A 15,313-nucleotide genomic window follows, 5' to 3' on the forward strand; every position below is an offset into this window, starting at 1 on the left:
TCAAAGCTTGCCTTGCATCTATGTTCAGGGAGGCACCACAACCCCAAAATACCCCAAGTGCAGAGAATGGGAATCTAGGTCACCTAGTTTTCCATTTTAAAAACCTCCAACCCAGTCTTCTTGAGGCTTCTGTTGACTTCCAGCCTAGGTGGCCAGATGAACAGACAGTTTCTCAATAGGCTTGTAGCTTCTGGTTTTGGGGCAGGACATGCAGGTGCCTAAGGTGTTATTTTGGGAAGCTCACCTGACCACAATGTCATAGTCATCAATTCGTGACCCCAGAGACTTGTTGGCAAGGACACCTCCATTGCCCACGATGATGCAGCGGCGGCAGCGGAGGCTGCGAGGACAGAGAATAAAGGCCTGTGTATAGCTGACCACCAGGCCTCTTTCCCTTTGTCCCTTGACCCCATGTGCTTGGTCAGGACCAAGGATCCCAGCAACATTTCTAAAGGAGGTCAGAGCCATACTAAGGGAAGCTGGGTTCTGCGGTTCTGACATCCCTACCCTGTGACACTCCCTCCCTCAGGAAAATGTGGGTATGGAATGGCCCAGGAATCAAGCTGGGAAATGAGGACAAGGCAACTGTGAGATGGTATCCTAAGGTAAAGGTTACCCAAGTGTCCGTCGGGGGACAGGGACAGGCTTGAGGCTCTTTCAGGAAAGCAAGAACAGATGAAGAGGACTGGAGACTCAGCTTTTCACCTCAGATGCCCCTTGGCTCCCTAGCAGCCACGAAAGGGGCTGTTCCTTTTGCTTTTCCCACCTGACCCTACGTCTTTCCCTCTTTAGAGCTGGCTTAAGAGCTGTTACTACCTCCTAGACCAAAGCCTACCATGTAGATCCTCAGTCCCATTGCTGGGCTGATCTGAGTTCCAGAGTCTATAGTTCTTATCCTCAAACTTCTAATATCTGAGGATCAGGATGTCTTGCTAAGGCTGGGAAGGTGGCTCAGTGGTAGAATGCTTGCCTTGCATGCACCAGGCCCTGGGTTCGATTCTTCACCACCACATAAGCAGAAAAAGCTGGAAGTGGAGCTGTGGCTCAAGTGGTAGAGCACTAGCCTTGAGCTGAGGAACTCAGGGACAGCGCCCAAACCCAGAGTTCAGACTCCACGACTGACCAAAAAAAAAAAAAGAAAAAAAAATCTTGCTAATTGCTTATAGCCTTTGGGCTGCCAATCCTGGGAAGTGGTTTCACTTATCTGCTCTTCCTCCTCAGGGTGTGTACTATATATACATACGCAGACATGTTGGAGAACCTGACCAAGTATAGGGAAAACCACCTGGGTTTCAATCTTTGCACATACCAGGAAACTAGGGGCACAGAGGTTAGCAGTGGCTCACCTGTCCAAGGCAGGAGTCAGGCGGTACTCTTTGGTGACTGACAGGATGGCTTTGATGAGATTGTCTGTGGACAGAGGAAGGAGGTAACTGTTAGAGGATCATTTAAGTTGTAACAATTTTATTTAGAGAGCAACACAAGTCCTGGGCATAGAGGGGAGGTGGAGTTGGGTGGAGCTCCAAACACAAGTCTGGCCAGGCATAGGTGGCTCACTGATATAATTGTAGCTACTTAAAAAGCTGAGATCTGAGGATGTCCCTTCAAGCCAGCCCATGAAGAAAAGTCCACAGACTCTACCTCCAATTAATCAGCAAAAATAAATAAATAAGTAAGTGAATAAATAAATAAATATTAAAAACTGCTGAACTGTTAGTGTGGCTCAAATGGTAAAGTAGCAGACATTAGTGAAAAAATTGAGCAAGAACACAAAACAGCCAGCGCCAGTGGCTCACCCATGTAATCCTAGCTACTCAGGAGGCTGAGACCTGAGGATCACCATTCAAAGCCAGCCTGGGCAGGAAAGTCTGTGAGACTCTTATTTCAAATAAACCACTAGAAAACCAGAAGTAGCACTATGGCTCAAGTGGTAAAGTACTCACCTTGAGCTGAAGAGCAGAAGGACAATGCCTAGGCCCAGAGTTAAAGCCCCACAACCGACAAACAAAACAAAACAAAACAAAAAACAAAGCACTGAGTTCAAGCCCTAGTACCAGCACAGACAAAAAAAAAAAACCAAACAACCAAACCAAAAGACCCACAAGCTGGGCCAGGTCATTGCCCTAACTTTTTCCCTAACACAGGAGATGTAGGCAGAGAAAAAGACAAGCATACTTCTGCTGGGAGCCAGGCTTTAACAATGACACCCAGTTGTCCTGGAATGGTGAATGAATGCATGAGAAAAATGAGAAAACAGGTGGATCTTTTCAGAAACTGAATGAGAACAAGACAAGGACCCAACCTGTAAGGAATAGTCAGTACTAGATGCCTCCAGATATAACTTACAGGTTTTACAGAAGAACACAGATGCTCTCCTTTATCTATGTCCATTTGCCTTTTGAGATAGAGCATTTAGCCGGGCGTCTGTGGCTCACACCTGCAATCCTAGCTACTCAGGAGGTTGAGATCTGAGGATCCCAGAAGCCAGCCTGGGCAGGAAAGTCAGAGAGACATCTCTAGTAAACCACTCAGAAAACTGGAAGTAGCGCTGTGGCTCAAGTGGTAGAGTGCTTGCCTTGAGCTGAAGAGCTGAGGGATAGTGCCCAAGCCCCACAACTGACCCAAAAAAAAGATAGAGCATTTACTATTAATTGGCCAAGATCAAGGATATGGGTAGGGCTTTTTTTTTTTTTTTTTTTTTTTTTCCAGGAAAAGCCCTTGACTCCTCCTAAAAAGGACATACAGGAATAGTTGTTCTCATCTCTAGTGGTCTCTGTATTAGACTTTCCTAGACTTTGTAGCTGGGCAGTTGGAGTCTTTTTTTTTTTTTTTTTTTGCCAGTCCTGGGGCTTGAACTCATGGCCTGAGCACTGTCCCTGAGCTTCTTTTGCTCCAGGGTAGCACTCTACCACTTGTGTCACAGTGCCACTTCCAGCTTTTTCTATTTATGTGGGATGAGGAATCAAACCCAGGGCTTTATGCATGCTAGGCAAGCACTCTACCACTAAGCCACATTCTTAGTCTGCAGTTGGAGTCTTGCATGGGGGTTCAGGAGAAAAGAGTAAGTTGGTTGGCTACATGTATTCCAGGAAGTCCTTCATATGGCATGACCCAACTCATCAGATGTCTCTTTAGGAGGTCTGAAGTCAAAGCCTATGCTCAACAGCATTCTTGCTGTCCTTCCAGAGAAGGGTAGGCTGGCAGAATGAAGCACTTAAATATTCTTAGTTTCCTAGCCAAATGGTTATCTATCATTCCTTTAATAGTTATTTTAATTCTGACCACAACTTACACAGTAGCACTATTTCCCCACTTAGGTGATAAAGAAACTAAAGCAAAGACAGGTTAAACAACTTGTGTAAGATCAGTTAGTAATAAGATAGTAAGGGGATCTAATCTCCTCTCTGACCTTTAAGCCTCAGTTCTCTATCCACCCCCCAGGTCAGGAAGCAGCCTAGGAACTGGACATAGAAACAGAACTGTTACAGTAAGGGCTGAAAAAGTCTTAAGATGGAAGAACTCCCTAAGGGCAGAGGGAAGTGTCTGAATGTCCAGGTTAGCAGTGGACGTGATAAAAATTAGAACTGGGCACCAATGGCTCACACCTATAATCATAGCCACTCAGGAGGCTGAGAGCTGAGGATCCGGTTCAAATCCAGCTTAGGTAGGAAGTCTGTGAGACTTATCTCCAATTAACCAACCACAAATCTGGAGGGGAGGGAAGGGATAGTGGGAGAACACGGGAAGAAGTAACAATGTTCTTCAAGAAATGTACTCATTGCCTTACGCATGTAACTGTAACCCCTTTCTGAACAGCATCTTTACAATAAAGTAAAATTTAAAAAAACCTGGAAATGGAGCTGTGGCTCAAGTGGTAGAGTGCTAGCCTTGAGCAGAAAAAGCTAAGGGACAGTGTGAAGACCCTGAGTTGAAGCTCCATGACCAGGAGGGTATTAGAGGAGAGGCTAAGTTAGGAGGTTAGGTTAGGATAAAAGGGATCAGGTAGGGATGATAGAAGAGTAGAAGGGTATTTCTGAAGGGTAGCCTCCGCCTTTGTTGACTCTGGAAACATTCTTTTTGCACCTCTTTTTTGTGACTTTATGGCTCCCTCTACTTCCTCCTAGAATCCTGAGTGTCTGCTCTCTCATTAGATTGGAGATTTTCTGAGAAGTGTCTTTGTCACTGCTGTGGACCCAGTCCTGGCAAGTGATGGGCTCTGGTTCATTAATCAAGACAAAAGCAAGAATGGGGAAGAGAAAGAGTAGGTGGGTGTCAAAAGTCTCCAGAATTAGGACTTCTTAAGATATAGGACAGTTCTGAAATTTAGGAACATAATTTGGGGAATGAGATGTTAATGTGGGTCATGGTTCACAACATACCTTGACCTTTGATCCCAAAAGGTGGCACAAACTCCCGGATCCTAGCCCACTTTCGAAAGGAGTCATCTAGGAACATGGGTGCTGGCTTGGAGAACCTGGAATACAACAACACATAGGCTGGGTACTGGATGGCTTTTCTGTGCATTGTCTTGGTGATGGTCCTGTGGAAGCCACCCTCCACATTCCAGCACATTCTTACTACCCCAGCCTGCCTGTTCATGGAGTAGCTGCTGATCTTGTTGACTGGAACTTGAGTCTAAGGGAGCAGGCCTGGCCAGTCTTTATTTGGCCATCAGTAAAGAGCGAAGGGGCAAGGATATTAATGTCTCGGAGCTGGAAGCTCTCTGGAAGCTTATCCATGCATCCATCTGCAGTCACTGCTACCCACTCTGTTCCTGTCATCTGGGAACACAGGGATTCACACTGTCCTGTGAAACAAAACTATCCAAAAATATAGCCAGTGTAGTAAGACAGCATTTTGGAGAGGATTCTGGAGTGGACCACCCAGGGTGAGGAAGGGATGAATTCATGCTGAGATGGCAAAGCAAGGCAAAGCTACAGAAGTCTGGTAGAGAAAAAGTAAAAGCTAGTCTTAGGATGCAGGATTGAGGGGAGCGATCAGACCAGCAATAACCATGTTGCATTTGTTGGTAGAAAAAGGAAAGAGAGGCCTTAAGTTCCTGTAGTGGTGGGGGAAGATCTGAAAAAGTTCAAGGGGGAAGGGTTCCTTTTGGCCTGGAGGAGAGGTGGGCAGGAAAGAGGAGAGAGAAGGGTGAAGTGATGGTGAGTGGGGACTAAGGAAAAACAAGTGTCACTGTTCTTGGACAGGGTAGGCTGCAGGTTTGGGAAGACAGGATACTTGAGAGGGATACAAGAAAAAGTAAGGCAGTAGGCAAAGAAGGTACAGGAGGTCTCAAATCTTTTCAAAAATGCTCCAGGAACACAAGTTTACAGAGAATATGGTATCCTTTCTATGGCACTAGAGGCATAGAAGATGGCCAGTTTGAGTCACTTTCTATGTGCTAGGAGGCCTGCACATCTCACTCATGGTACACCAGTTTCTTTCAGTCTCCCTCAGTCCCACTGCATGACAGGTCTTTAGGGTATGAGGGTATAGCCAGGGTCTGTGGCTGTAGGAAGCACCGACGATTCTAGCTGCCTTGCACCCCTCTTATCCTCAAGGTCCCTTTGACTTTGCAGCCAGAGCAGCCAGAGGCTGAAGGTCTTTCTGGCAAAGAATGACTGTGTGGCTAGGTGCTGATGGCTCATGCCTGTAATCCCAGCTACTCAGGAGGCTGAGATTTGAGGATCATGGTTCAAAGCCAGCCTGGGCAGGAAAGTCCATGAGACTCTTGTCTCCAGTGAGCCACCAGAAAACCAGAAGTGGCACTGTGGCTTAAGTGGTAGCGTGCTAGCCTTGAGCTGAAGAGCTCAGGGACAGTACCCAGGCCCAGAATTCAAGCTCCATGACCGACCAAAAAAAAAAAAAAAAAAAAGACTGTGTGGAAACTTAGTCCTCAGGGGCTCTTTCTGTTTCAAACCCAATCTAATTCAGTCCACTGAATAGCAGGAGGCTACAAGAAAGAAGCTTCTGGGTCCAGACCCAGCAGCTAGAATTTACCTCTCCAAACATGGTATAACCACAAACCATATAGTATAATCCATTTCTTATCTCTATCATCAGGAATCCATTATGCTATCCCAGGAGAAATAAGATCAGAAATCATTTAGAGATCTTGTATATTAGAGACTCTGACAGGCTCCCTCCCCTATCACATTTTGGCTAGGAAGATGCCAACACTCAGCCCTGAGGCCACTCCTCCTGCACAAAGGCTTTCCTTTAGAATAAGGGATCCCACCAACTGAATTGCTGCTGTTCTCTGGTACACAAGGACAATGCCTATTTCTTAGGCCTTGAATTAATATGCCTGAGGCTTTTCCAGACACACTGAGGATCTTGGCCAAGGTTTATGAGTGACATCAAAGGGAACAGGTCTTTGGACATATTCCTGAATTAAAACTACTCTTCTGTGTTAGGACTGAACTTAGAAAATTTATGTAAAGTTTCTGAGTCAGGATTTTATCTGCTTCTCAATATGTACTGGATGTTATATGCTAATAAAAGCTCTTCAGATCTTGCCAAACAATCTTAACATGTCTTTTTCCCCCCTTTCTTTTCTCATCTCCTCTTTTCCAGATTATTAAAAAGTTCATTATATTAAATGGTTCTTTTAAAAACATTTTGTAATCTGTACTATGTTAATTTTGGAAAAATGCAGGCAAATATGTACATACAAACAACCAGAATCCTACAACACAGAGATAATTATCCTTTTCACATCTATCCAAATTGACATCTTTCCTTTTCCTATATTATTTTCTAGACTGCTTTACCGAATGACTTTCTCTTAATATACAGAGACTAGGTTCAACAACAAAAACTGGAAACTACTGGTAATGTGTTATGAATCACCCCTCCAAAAAAATGTAAAACAAGAGACAAATGTAATTATAACCAAAAGGAGCAGGAGTTGCCATATTAGTAATGGTTTAGAACAGTTCACAGGACAGATCATGGCAGCATATATCAAAAGGGCCTGATAAGGTCTCTTAAAAATCTGTTTGGTGTAATTTATTCCTTTTTTACTTTTATGATGTTCTCAAACACTTGCCATTTCACTTCATTCTTTTATTGGGCCTGTGTACTTTGGATGCTCATTTTTAGCCTCTTTTTATTCCTTGAAAGGCTGAGCCAGCTCTCCTTAGCATTTCTTCCTGCTGGGTGACTGCACCTCTTTGTAAATGATACTCTTTTTTCCATCCTTTCTGTGTGAGTGTGAGTGTGAGTGTGAGAGTGTGTGTGTGTGTGTGTGTGTGTGTGTGTTGGTCCTTGGGCTTGAACTCAGGGTCTGGGCACTATCCCTGATCTTTTTTTTTTTTTTTTGGGGGGGGGGGGTCCGGTCATGGGACCTGTACTCTGGGCCTGGGCGCTATCCCTCAGCTCTTTAGCTCAAGGCTAACGCTCTACCACTTGAGCCACAGCGCCACTTCTGGCTTTTTTCTTTTTGCTTATGTGGTGCTGAGGAATCGAACTCAGGGCTTCATGCATGTAAGGCAAGCGTTCTACCACTGAGCCACCTTCCCAGCCTCCCTGATCTTCTTTTGCTCAAGGCTAGCACTCTACCACTTCAGCCACAGCTCCAGCTGTTTTTTGTGTTTATTTTTATTTTTTTTTGAGTCATTTATTGGAGATAAAAGTCTTAGGTACTTTCCTGCCCAGGCTGACTTTGAACCATGGTCCTTAGATTTCAGCCTTCTAAGTAACTAGGATTAGTGTATGCCACTAGCACTCAGCTCTCAGCTTTTTTTTTTTTTGTCGGTTGTGGGGCTTGAACTCTGGGCTTGGGCGTCCCTGTGCTCTTCAGCTCAAGGCGAATGCTCTACCTCTTGAGCTACAGCGCCACTTCCAGTTTTCGAGTGGTTTATTGGGCTCAAACTAAGATCTTCTTGCATCAGCCACCATAGTGCTGGGACTGCAGGTCTGTACCACTACACTTGACTATTTCTTTCCTTCCCTTCCCTTCCTTCCTACCTGGGGCTTGGACTCAGGGCTTGGGTGTTGTCCCTAAGCTTTTCTTCCCCCACTCAGAACTATTCACATTCTACACTTGAGCCACAGCTCCACTTTTGGTTTGTTGTTGTTGCAGTTTACTGGAAAGTCTCACAGACTTTCTTGCCTAGGCTAGCTTTGAACCATGATCCTCATATTACAGCCGCTTGAGCAGCTAGGATCATAGGCATGAACCACTGGTGCCAGGCTTGCATTTCTTTTTAGTATAATCTGGAAGCTTCATTTGCTGTGTGTTGTTTTTGGTCAGTCATAGGCTTGAACTCAGGGCCTGGGTGCTGTTCTTGAGCTCTTATTGCTCAAGGCTAGTACTCTAGCACTTTGAGCCACAGCACCACTTCCAGTTTTCTGGTGTTTAATTGGAGATAAGAGTTTCACAAACTTTCCTCCTGCTGGCTTCAAACCATGATCCTCAGATCTCAGCCTCCTGAGTAGCTACCAGGAGGTAGCCACCAGCATCCAGCTTTTTGACTCCTTTTTATTTTTTTATTTTTATTTTTGTCAGTTGTAGGGCTTGAACTCTGGGCCTGGGCACTGTCCCTCAACTCCTTAGCTCAAGGCAAGCACTCTACCACTTGAGCTACAGCTCCACTTCTGGTTTTCTGGTGGTTTACTGGAAATAAGAGCCTCACAGACTTTCCTGCCCAGGCTGGCTTTGAAGCAAGATCCTCAGATCTCAGCCTCCTGAGTAGTTAGGATTACAGGTGTGACTGGCGCCTGGCTTTTTGAAGCTTTTTATGTATTAAGTACATGTTCCTGCTCTAGTCCTCCACCCTTTTTTATTTGCCTGGAAAATTTTGTCCTTGTTCCCTTAAGCTTAAATGCTAGTTCCTCTAGAAACCCTTCCCTGGAGCTTCCAAGTAGACCTGTATTCTTCTAGACCTCCCATTACATTTTATTCAGACCCTGTGAGGTAGCTTAGGGCCTTGGAAGCTGAGCAGGGGACCACAAACAATAGGAAGTGTTGGGGCAGATGATGGTGAAGATAATGTGCTTGTGTTAATTCTGCAGGTGGCCTGGCACAATTTCATACCACACTTAGAACAAAATCTAGGGGCTACTATCCATAGCAATGTGCCAGCAGGGAGACTGACCAAGGTGGTAATAATCCTTAAAGTGCAGAATGACTGGTCAGACAAGCAGGGCATGAGATACCTGACCTGCTTGCCCTGGCCTAGTGGGTAGCAGTGCAGGGTGGGGTAGGCTCCACTAGACAGGCCCCAGCCTGCCAGCCCTGCCATGGCCCCAGCATCCCAGCACGCGAGGCAGCCTGAGGATCAGGTTTCAGCAGGGTGTGTACGAGTGCGTGAGAAAGCTCAGGGGTAGGAGACTTGTCTTTTTTCCCTGATCCCAGAGCCAATTAGTTTAGGGACAGGGCCCAGGGAGAATGCATGCTGAGGGTGGATCTGACTTCAGTGCCTCAGGAGTCCCCACAAACAAAGACAGGATGATAACTAGGGATAGGGGTTAGTCTGACCATCCAGGAAGGGCAATCTGGGACCCTTCTAAGGGATCCCCTAGATCATCTACTGCTCAATACTGTGGCTGAGGCAAAGTGAAGATTGTCAATGTACCAGCTCTGCTCATCCACCTAAAACATTCTTGAGGGACATTTTGAACACCGAGCCTGAGACCAGGTGGAAAGTCCACTGGAACCTGTTATGAGTGGGGAGTGGTATGTGTGAGCACCAGCAAACCCAGGGGAGAGACTTCCCTTCTAGCTCCTTTCTACTCAGTTAGAAAAGATACCTCCAGGTATGGTCAGCTGGATTAAGTCAACAGTCAAGTTCAGTTGTATACGTCTTTTGATGGCCAGCTTTCTAGCAACTTCTTCCTATAAATGTGAGGTGAAGCGGCCAAGGAGGAAAATGGAAGGCAGAGCCCAGGAGTGGCATATCAGTCTGTCAGAAGATACATATACTATACATCTTCTCCAAGTTACCTTCCTTCTGACTTCCCAGTCAGAGTAATAGTCACCCAATGAGGTAAAAGTCAAACCCTACAGAACCTGCTCTGGGAAATGGTGACTCACAGGTCTTTAGAATCTACCTGTTTTGCTTGAGATCTAACTGTTGCAGCCCACTATAAAGGCCTTGGTATTTGTCTTTCAATTCTTTGTTTTTTGTCGGCCATGGGGCCTGAACTCTGGGCCTGGGCGCTGTCCCTCAGCTCTTCAGCCCAAGGATAGCACTCTACCCCTTGAGCCACAGTACCACTTCCGGCTTTTTCTGCTTATATGGTGCTGAGGAATCGAACCCAGGGCCCCATGCATGCGAGACAAGCACTTTACCACTGAGCCACCTTCCCAGCCCCAGGCCTTGGTATTTGTCGAAGCAAGGAAGACAAACACTTTCTAAATATCTTGTCAGGCATATCCTCTGCTATCATTCTTCTCACTAAGCACCTGTCTGGAGCATGGGAAAGCAAGAGTCTAAGGAGAAAAGATGCTTAGGTCTTAGAATAGACGCGCATATCCTTAAAGGGGAAGCAGAGAGGTTAAAAGTACCAACTCACAAGGACTATTCTACACACGTACAGGAAGCTCCTGCCTCATATCTTATGTGAGGCTTGAGCTAGGAAATGTAGTGCTGTCCAACAAATGCTTGTCCACACAGTGCAAGGTTCTGTGCTAAGTGCTGGCTGGGAACCTAAAGATCAATTAGCCCTGGTTCTTCTCTCAACAAGTTAATGGTAGAGATAGGAAATAATTATATGGAAATACATCTCAACAGCCTACACTTCAGAATGGAATTTGAGTATCAAGGTATAATAGAATATAGAGGAAAGATTTCTGGGTATAGAGGAAAGAGTTCTTGAAGGAAATGATGACAAAGGTGAACTTGGGGGCTGGGAAGGTAGCTCAGTGGTAGAGCGCTTGATTTGCATGCATGAGGCCCTGGGTTCGATTCTTCAGCACCACATAAGCAGAAAAAACTGGAAGTAGTGCTGTGGCGCAAGTGGTAGAACGCTTGTCCTGAGCTGAAGAGCTGAGGGACAGCGTCCAGGCCCAGAGTTCAGCCCTCCCCCCCCCCCCAAAAAAAAGCTGGGGTTTGAAAGACAGCAACTGTGGGGCTGGGAAGGTGACTCAGTGGTACAGTGCTTGCCTTGCATGCCTGAGGCCCTGGGTTCGATTCCTCAGCACCACATAAGCAAAAAGGAAAAAGCCGGAAGTGGCGTTGTGGCTCAAATGGAAGAGCGCTAGCCTTGAGCTGAAGAGGTGAGGGACAGCACCCAGGCCCAGAGTTCAGGCCCCATAACTGGACCAAAAAAAAAAAAAAAAAAAAAAGAAAGAAAGACAGCAACTGTGAGCTGGTGGAGAATGCTGGGGAGGGTAGTTGAGCAGCAGAGTAGTATAGATAAGTGCCACATGGAAGGGAGCCAGACCAATGGTATTAGTTACTTTACTCTTGCTGTGAACAAATGCCTGACAGAAACAATTTGAGGAAGGAATTATTTTAGCCCATGATTTCAGAGGATTCAGTTGATCATTATGGGGAGGGTTTGGCAAAACATGGGATACAGAATACAGGAAGGCACCAGGGAAAGACACAGCCCCCCAAAACAAATCTGAGTTATCTACTTTCTCCACCTACACCTACTTCCTATTTATCAGAACCTCACAATAATGTCATCATATTATGAATCCATCAAGAGATTAATTCACTCCTTAGGACAAACTTCTTATGATCTTACCATCTCTGGGAACACTACTCGTCTCCTAGGCACTTCTCAAGCCAATGAGATTGATAATTAAGATTAACCATCACAGTAGTCATGACTGAAGGTGAGGAGAAACACTGGAAGCAAGCCAGGATAAAGTAGTGTCCATCAATAGCAAAGAGCTGCAGCCTAGGCTCTGCTCCCAGGGACTCTGTCCTCTAGTTTCATCCAGGCAGGTGGGACAGTGTGTGAGGAAGGAATGAAAGGGCTAGAGACAAAGCAGCAACAAAGCAGCTGGGGTGCAAATACCACACAGAGAGAAAGGCTGGGCAGAATGTTCATCAACACTGCAGGACTAGCCTAGTACAATGAAGCTGTGTCAGGATCAGTTTCAAGATGGATAATCATTGGTTATTTCAAGTACTCAGTTCATACTTTCTTTGCTAGTGCCTTGCACTGAATGTCTGCATTTATTTCCCTTTCTGCTATAATGGTATTCTGCTTTTCATTCCGGATGGTCTTAGTTCAGTTGACAGCTCTCCTTCTTTTGGGATGGAGCCACATGTCCTTGGCTAACCAATGAGCAGACTCCACTCCTCACTAAGTGGCTCAAGAATGGGGACATGACCTAAGAAGGATGCATGGAAGCCTTCTCTGAGATTTCTTATTTCTGGGCTGTGGGGCTTGAACTCAGGGCTTGGGTACCATCTCTAAGCTTTTTTGTTCAAGCCTGGTGCTCTATCACTTTGAGCCACAGTGCCTCTTCTGGTGGTTAACTGGAGATAAGTCTCATGGACTTTCCTGCCTTTGAATGGTGATCCTCAAATCTCAGCCTCCTGAGTAGTTAGGATTATAGGTGTAAGCCACTGGTACCTGGTGATATTTCATATTGAGATACTGAGGGATGTAAAGTCTATCTTCTTTTAGAGAATGAGCTATAATGTCTAGATCTGGGGTTAGGTAAACTAAGTTTTGGTGGAACACAGCCATACCTATTCATCAATGGATGCTTTCATGCCACAACTGTGGAACTGAGTAGCTGTGACAGAGACACAGCTTGCCAGCTCCAGGCTAAGGAGTGTTGGAGCCAGCTGCTGCAGCTACATGGACAAACCTGTGTGCAGGATGACCAGATTCAGAGGAAAGTAGAGCTAAGCTACAGGGAGAAAGATGCAGGTGGGTCTGAAAGTTTAACTCCAGAGCTTAGTTATGTAAACTAACGCCATTTCCTTTCTGCTTAACTTAGTTCCATATGGATTTCTGCTCCCTAGAGAATGACTTTTAAGCTTTTCCATTTGGTTTACATGGCCTTGTGATCTGGCTTCTGCATGCTTTCCCATCCCCAGTACCCCCCTTACCCTCCCTTTCCTAGACTCTAGTTTATCCAACTACTTATAGTTTCTAGCATTAGCTAGGCTCTTACCACCTTTATATATTCTTACCACAGTTCACATTACGTGGGATTCTCTTCCCCTTCTCATTAATGCAATGAGCTTCTGCTAATCTGTAAGACCTGATTCCAGCAACATCTTCCCATCCAGTTGTCCAACCCCTCCTAAGCAATGCTATTCTCTGGGTGCACCATGCTCTTAGCACTTACCACATTCTAATGTCATTGCCTGGCTCCCCCTCAGACTGCATAGCATCCTTGGCACACAGTTGAGTACATAGCAGGTGCTGGGTAAAAGTGTAGGAGCTGCAAAAGGGGGAAGCAGCTTGGGGTGACAGCCCTCACAATGTACACCTTTCAGGTACAATCCAGGCTGAATTCCTGCTGACCTGCAGAAGTCTGGGAGTAGCTGTGCAGCTAGTCACTGATTCAAGGGGCCAGGCTTCTAGCAGTCACCACTGTTTACAGCTGCTCCCACCCCTCCCTAGGAGTGAAATGCTGCCAGCTATTGCCCCTCTGCCTGCTTAGGGACTGTGGCCACATCTGTGTCCAGACAGGCTGGAGCCACATGCTTGACATGTACGACAGGCAGGGAGGCCTGTGCTGAAGGAGAAGAGGAGAGGCTAAGCCAGAGGCCCCCAAGGGGCAATGCTTAGGCTCCTGCTGACAGGCTCCCACTGGTTCTGCTGACAGCCTGTACATAGTGTGGAGGAAGGGAGAGACTGTGGGGCAGTACAGGAGAGAACAGTGAGCTAAGAAGCTGCTGTAAGAGGCAGGCATGCCTACCCAGAGAGCCTGGGTAGTGACCACACTACAGAGGCCACATAATCCAGAGTGCAAGGCATAGTCCCAGTGGTTCCCACAGTCTACCACATTCCACTCCCCTTACCCTAGTGGTTGTGCTAAAGTAACTCAGTGTAAACACTTTCCTAGTGTGTTCAACTGAGTTCCATCTCCAGCACTGCAAAAAATGAATTCAGTTCCTGTGGATAACAGGTGAGGCAGCCAAGGAAAAAGGCAGCTATGAAACCATGATAAACACACAATAGTAAATAGTGATAACTGTGCTCAGGGCTCTACATACATTATCTCATTTAATCCTTACAATGACCTCATGGGTCAGAACTATCTAGATCCACATTCTTATGTTGCTTTTGGGAATACACTAAAGTGTATAGGCCCTCTAAGAAAACTGCACTACTAGGGACAGAACTAAAACAACAGAAGTTGAGAGGGGGGAAAAAAAGAGAAGTGAGAAGGTATACAAGTCAAAAATGTTACTTTTTGATGGTACTGAGGTTTGAAATCAAGGCCTTGTACTTGCTAGGCAGCCACTCTTACTTAAGCTCTATGAAGCCCTTTCTGTTTTAGGTTACGTTTCAGATGGGGTCTGACTTTTGCTGCCATCTCCTACCTATGCCTTTGGGGAAGCTGGTATTACTGATGTGTACTACTATGTCTAGCCAAAATGTGACTGTTTCCAAAGAGACTTGGTACAGAAGCAGAGGTCAGAAATGGAATGGAAACTGAGTCTGAAGTAGGATGGGGAAGAACATCTATATTTGGACACATGGAAGGGGGTATGAAGGAGAGTGACGGTATAATAAAGTTCTGGGAAGGTATGGACAAAGACAAAATATGAGGGAAGAAGCAGGGAGGATTTATTTTGGTTTGGTTGGTTTTTTTTTTTTTTTTGTCAGTCGTAGGACCTGAACTCTGGGCCTGGGCACTGTCCCTCAGCTCTTCAGCTCAAGGCTAGCGCTCCACCACGGAGCCACAGCGCCACTTCCGGCTTTTTTCTTTTTGCTTATGTGGTGCTGAGGAATCGAACCCAGGGCCTCGGGCATGGAAGGCAAGCGCTCTACCACTGAGCCACCTTCCCAGCCCAGCAGGGAGGATTTAAAGATGGCCAATATGATAGGCAAGCTTAGAGGTAGGGAGAACCTGAAAGGACGCTACTAGACAGATTCTTCTTGAGGACATTTCAGAGACTGGGATTTGGGGTTATGAGTGGAAGTGTGGACAACAGTGATTTGTAAGGGTTTGGAACAGTATCAGCAAGCCATTGAGGGCAAGGACAGTGGAACAGTACTGAGTATTCCAGAGGCTGGGGACCATGATGTAACAGTGATGCCAAGACTTGCACCTGTGTGTCACCAGGCAGGGGTACCAAGAACCAAGAAACCCAGAGACATAAGCAGGAACAGCGATAGCATGGTTCCAATCCAAACTTGGGCAATCCTTAGCAGGTCTGTT

At 46.0% G+C, this 15,313-nt stretch overlaps 1 protein-coding gene across 5 annotated transcripts in view; it reads right to left on the bottom strand.

Moving 5' to 3' along the window:
- Positions 1-15,313, bottom strand: part of LOC138823648 (CMP-N-acetylneuraminate-beta-1,4-galactoside alpha-2,3-sialyltransferase) — a 184,330-nt gene that overhangs the window by 23,201 nt on the left and 145,816 nt on the right. For all 5 annotated transcript variants that reach the window (XM_070017099.1, XM_070017098.1, XM_070017095.1 and 2 more), the window contains 3 exons: positions 4,380-4,474; positions 1,347-1,410; positions 245-340 (listed from right to left, as the gene is read on the bottom strand). In XM_070017099.1, the coding sequence (XP_069873200.1) occupies positions 245-340; positions 1,347-1,410; positions 4,380-4,474 (255 nt within the window). The remainder of the gene's footprint in view (positions 1-244; positions 341-1,346; positions 1,411-4,379; positions 4,475-15,313) is intronic.

This window comes from Dipodomys merriami, unplaced genomic scaffold (genome assembly GCF_024711535.1).
Source record: "Dipodomys merriami isolate MVZ:Mamm:240054 unplaced genomic scaffold, mDipMer1.0.p SCAF_121, whole genome shotgun sequence".
Classification (NCBI taxonomy): Eukaryota; Metazoa; Chordata; class Mammalia; order Rodentia; family Heteromyidae; genus Dipodomys; species Dipodomys merriami.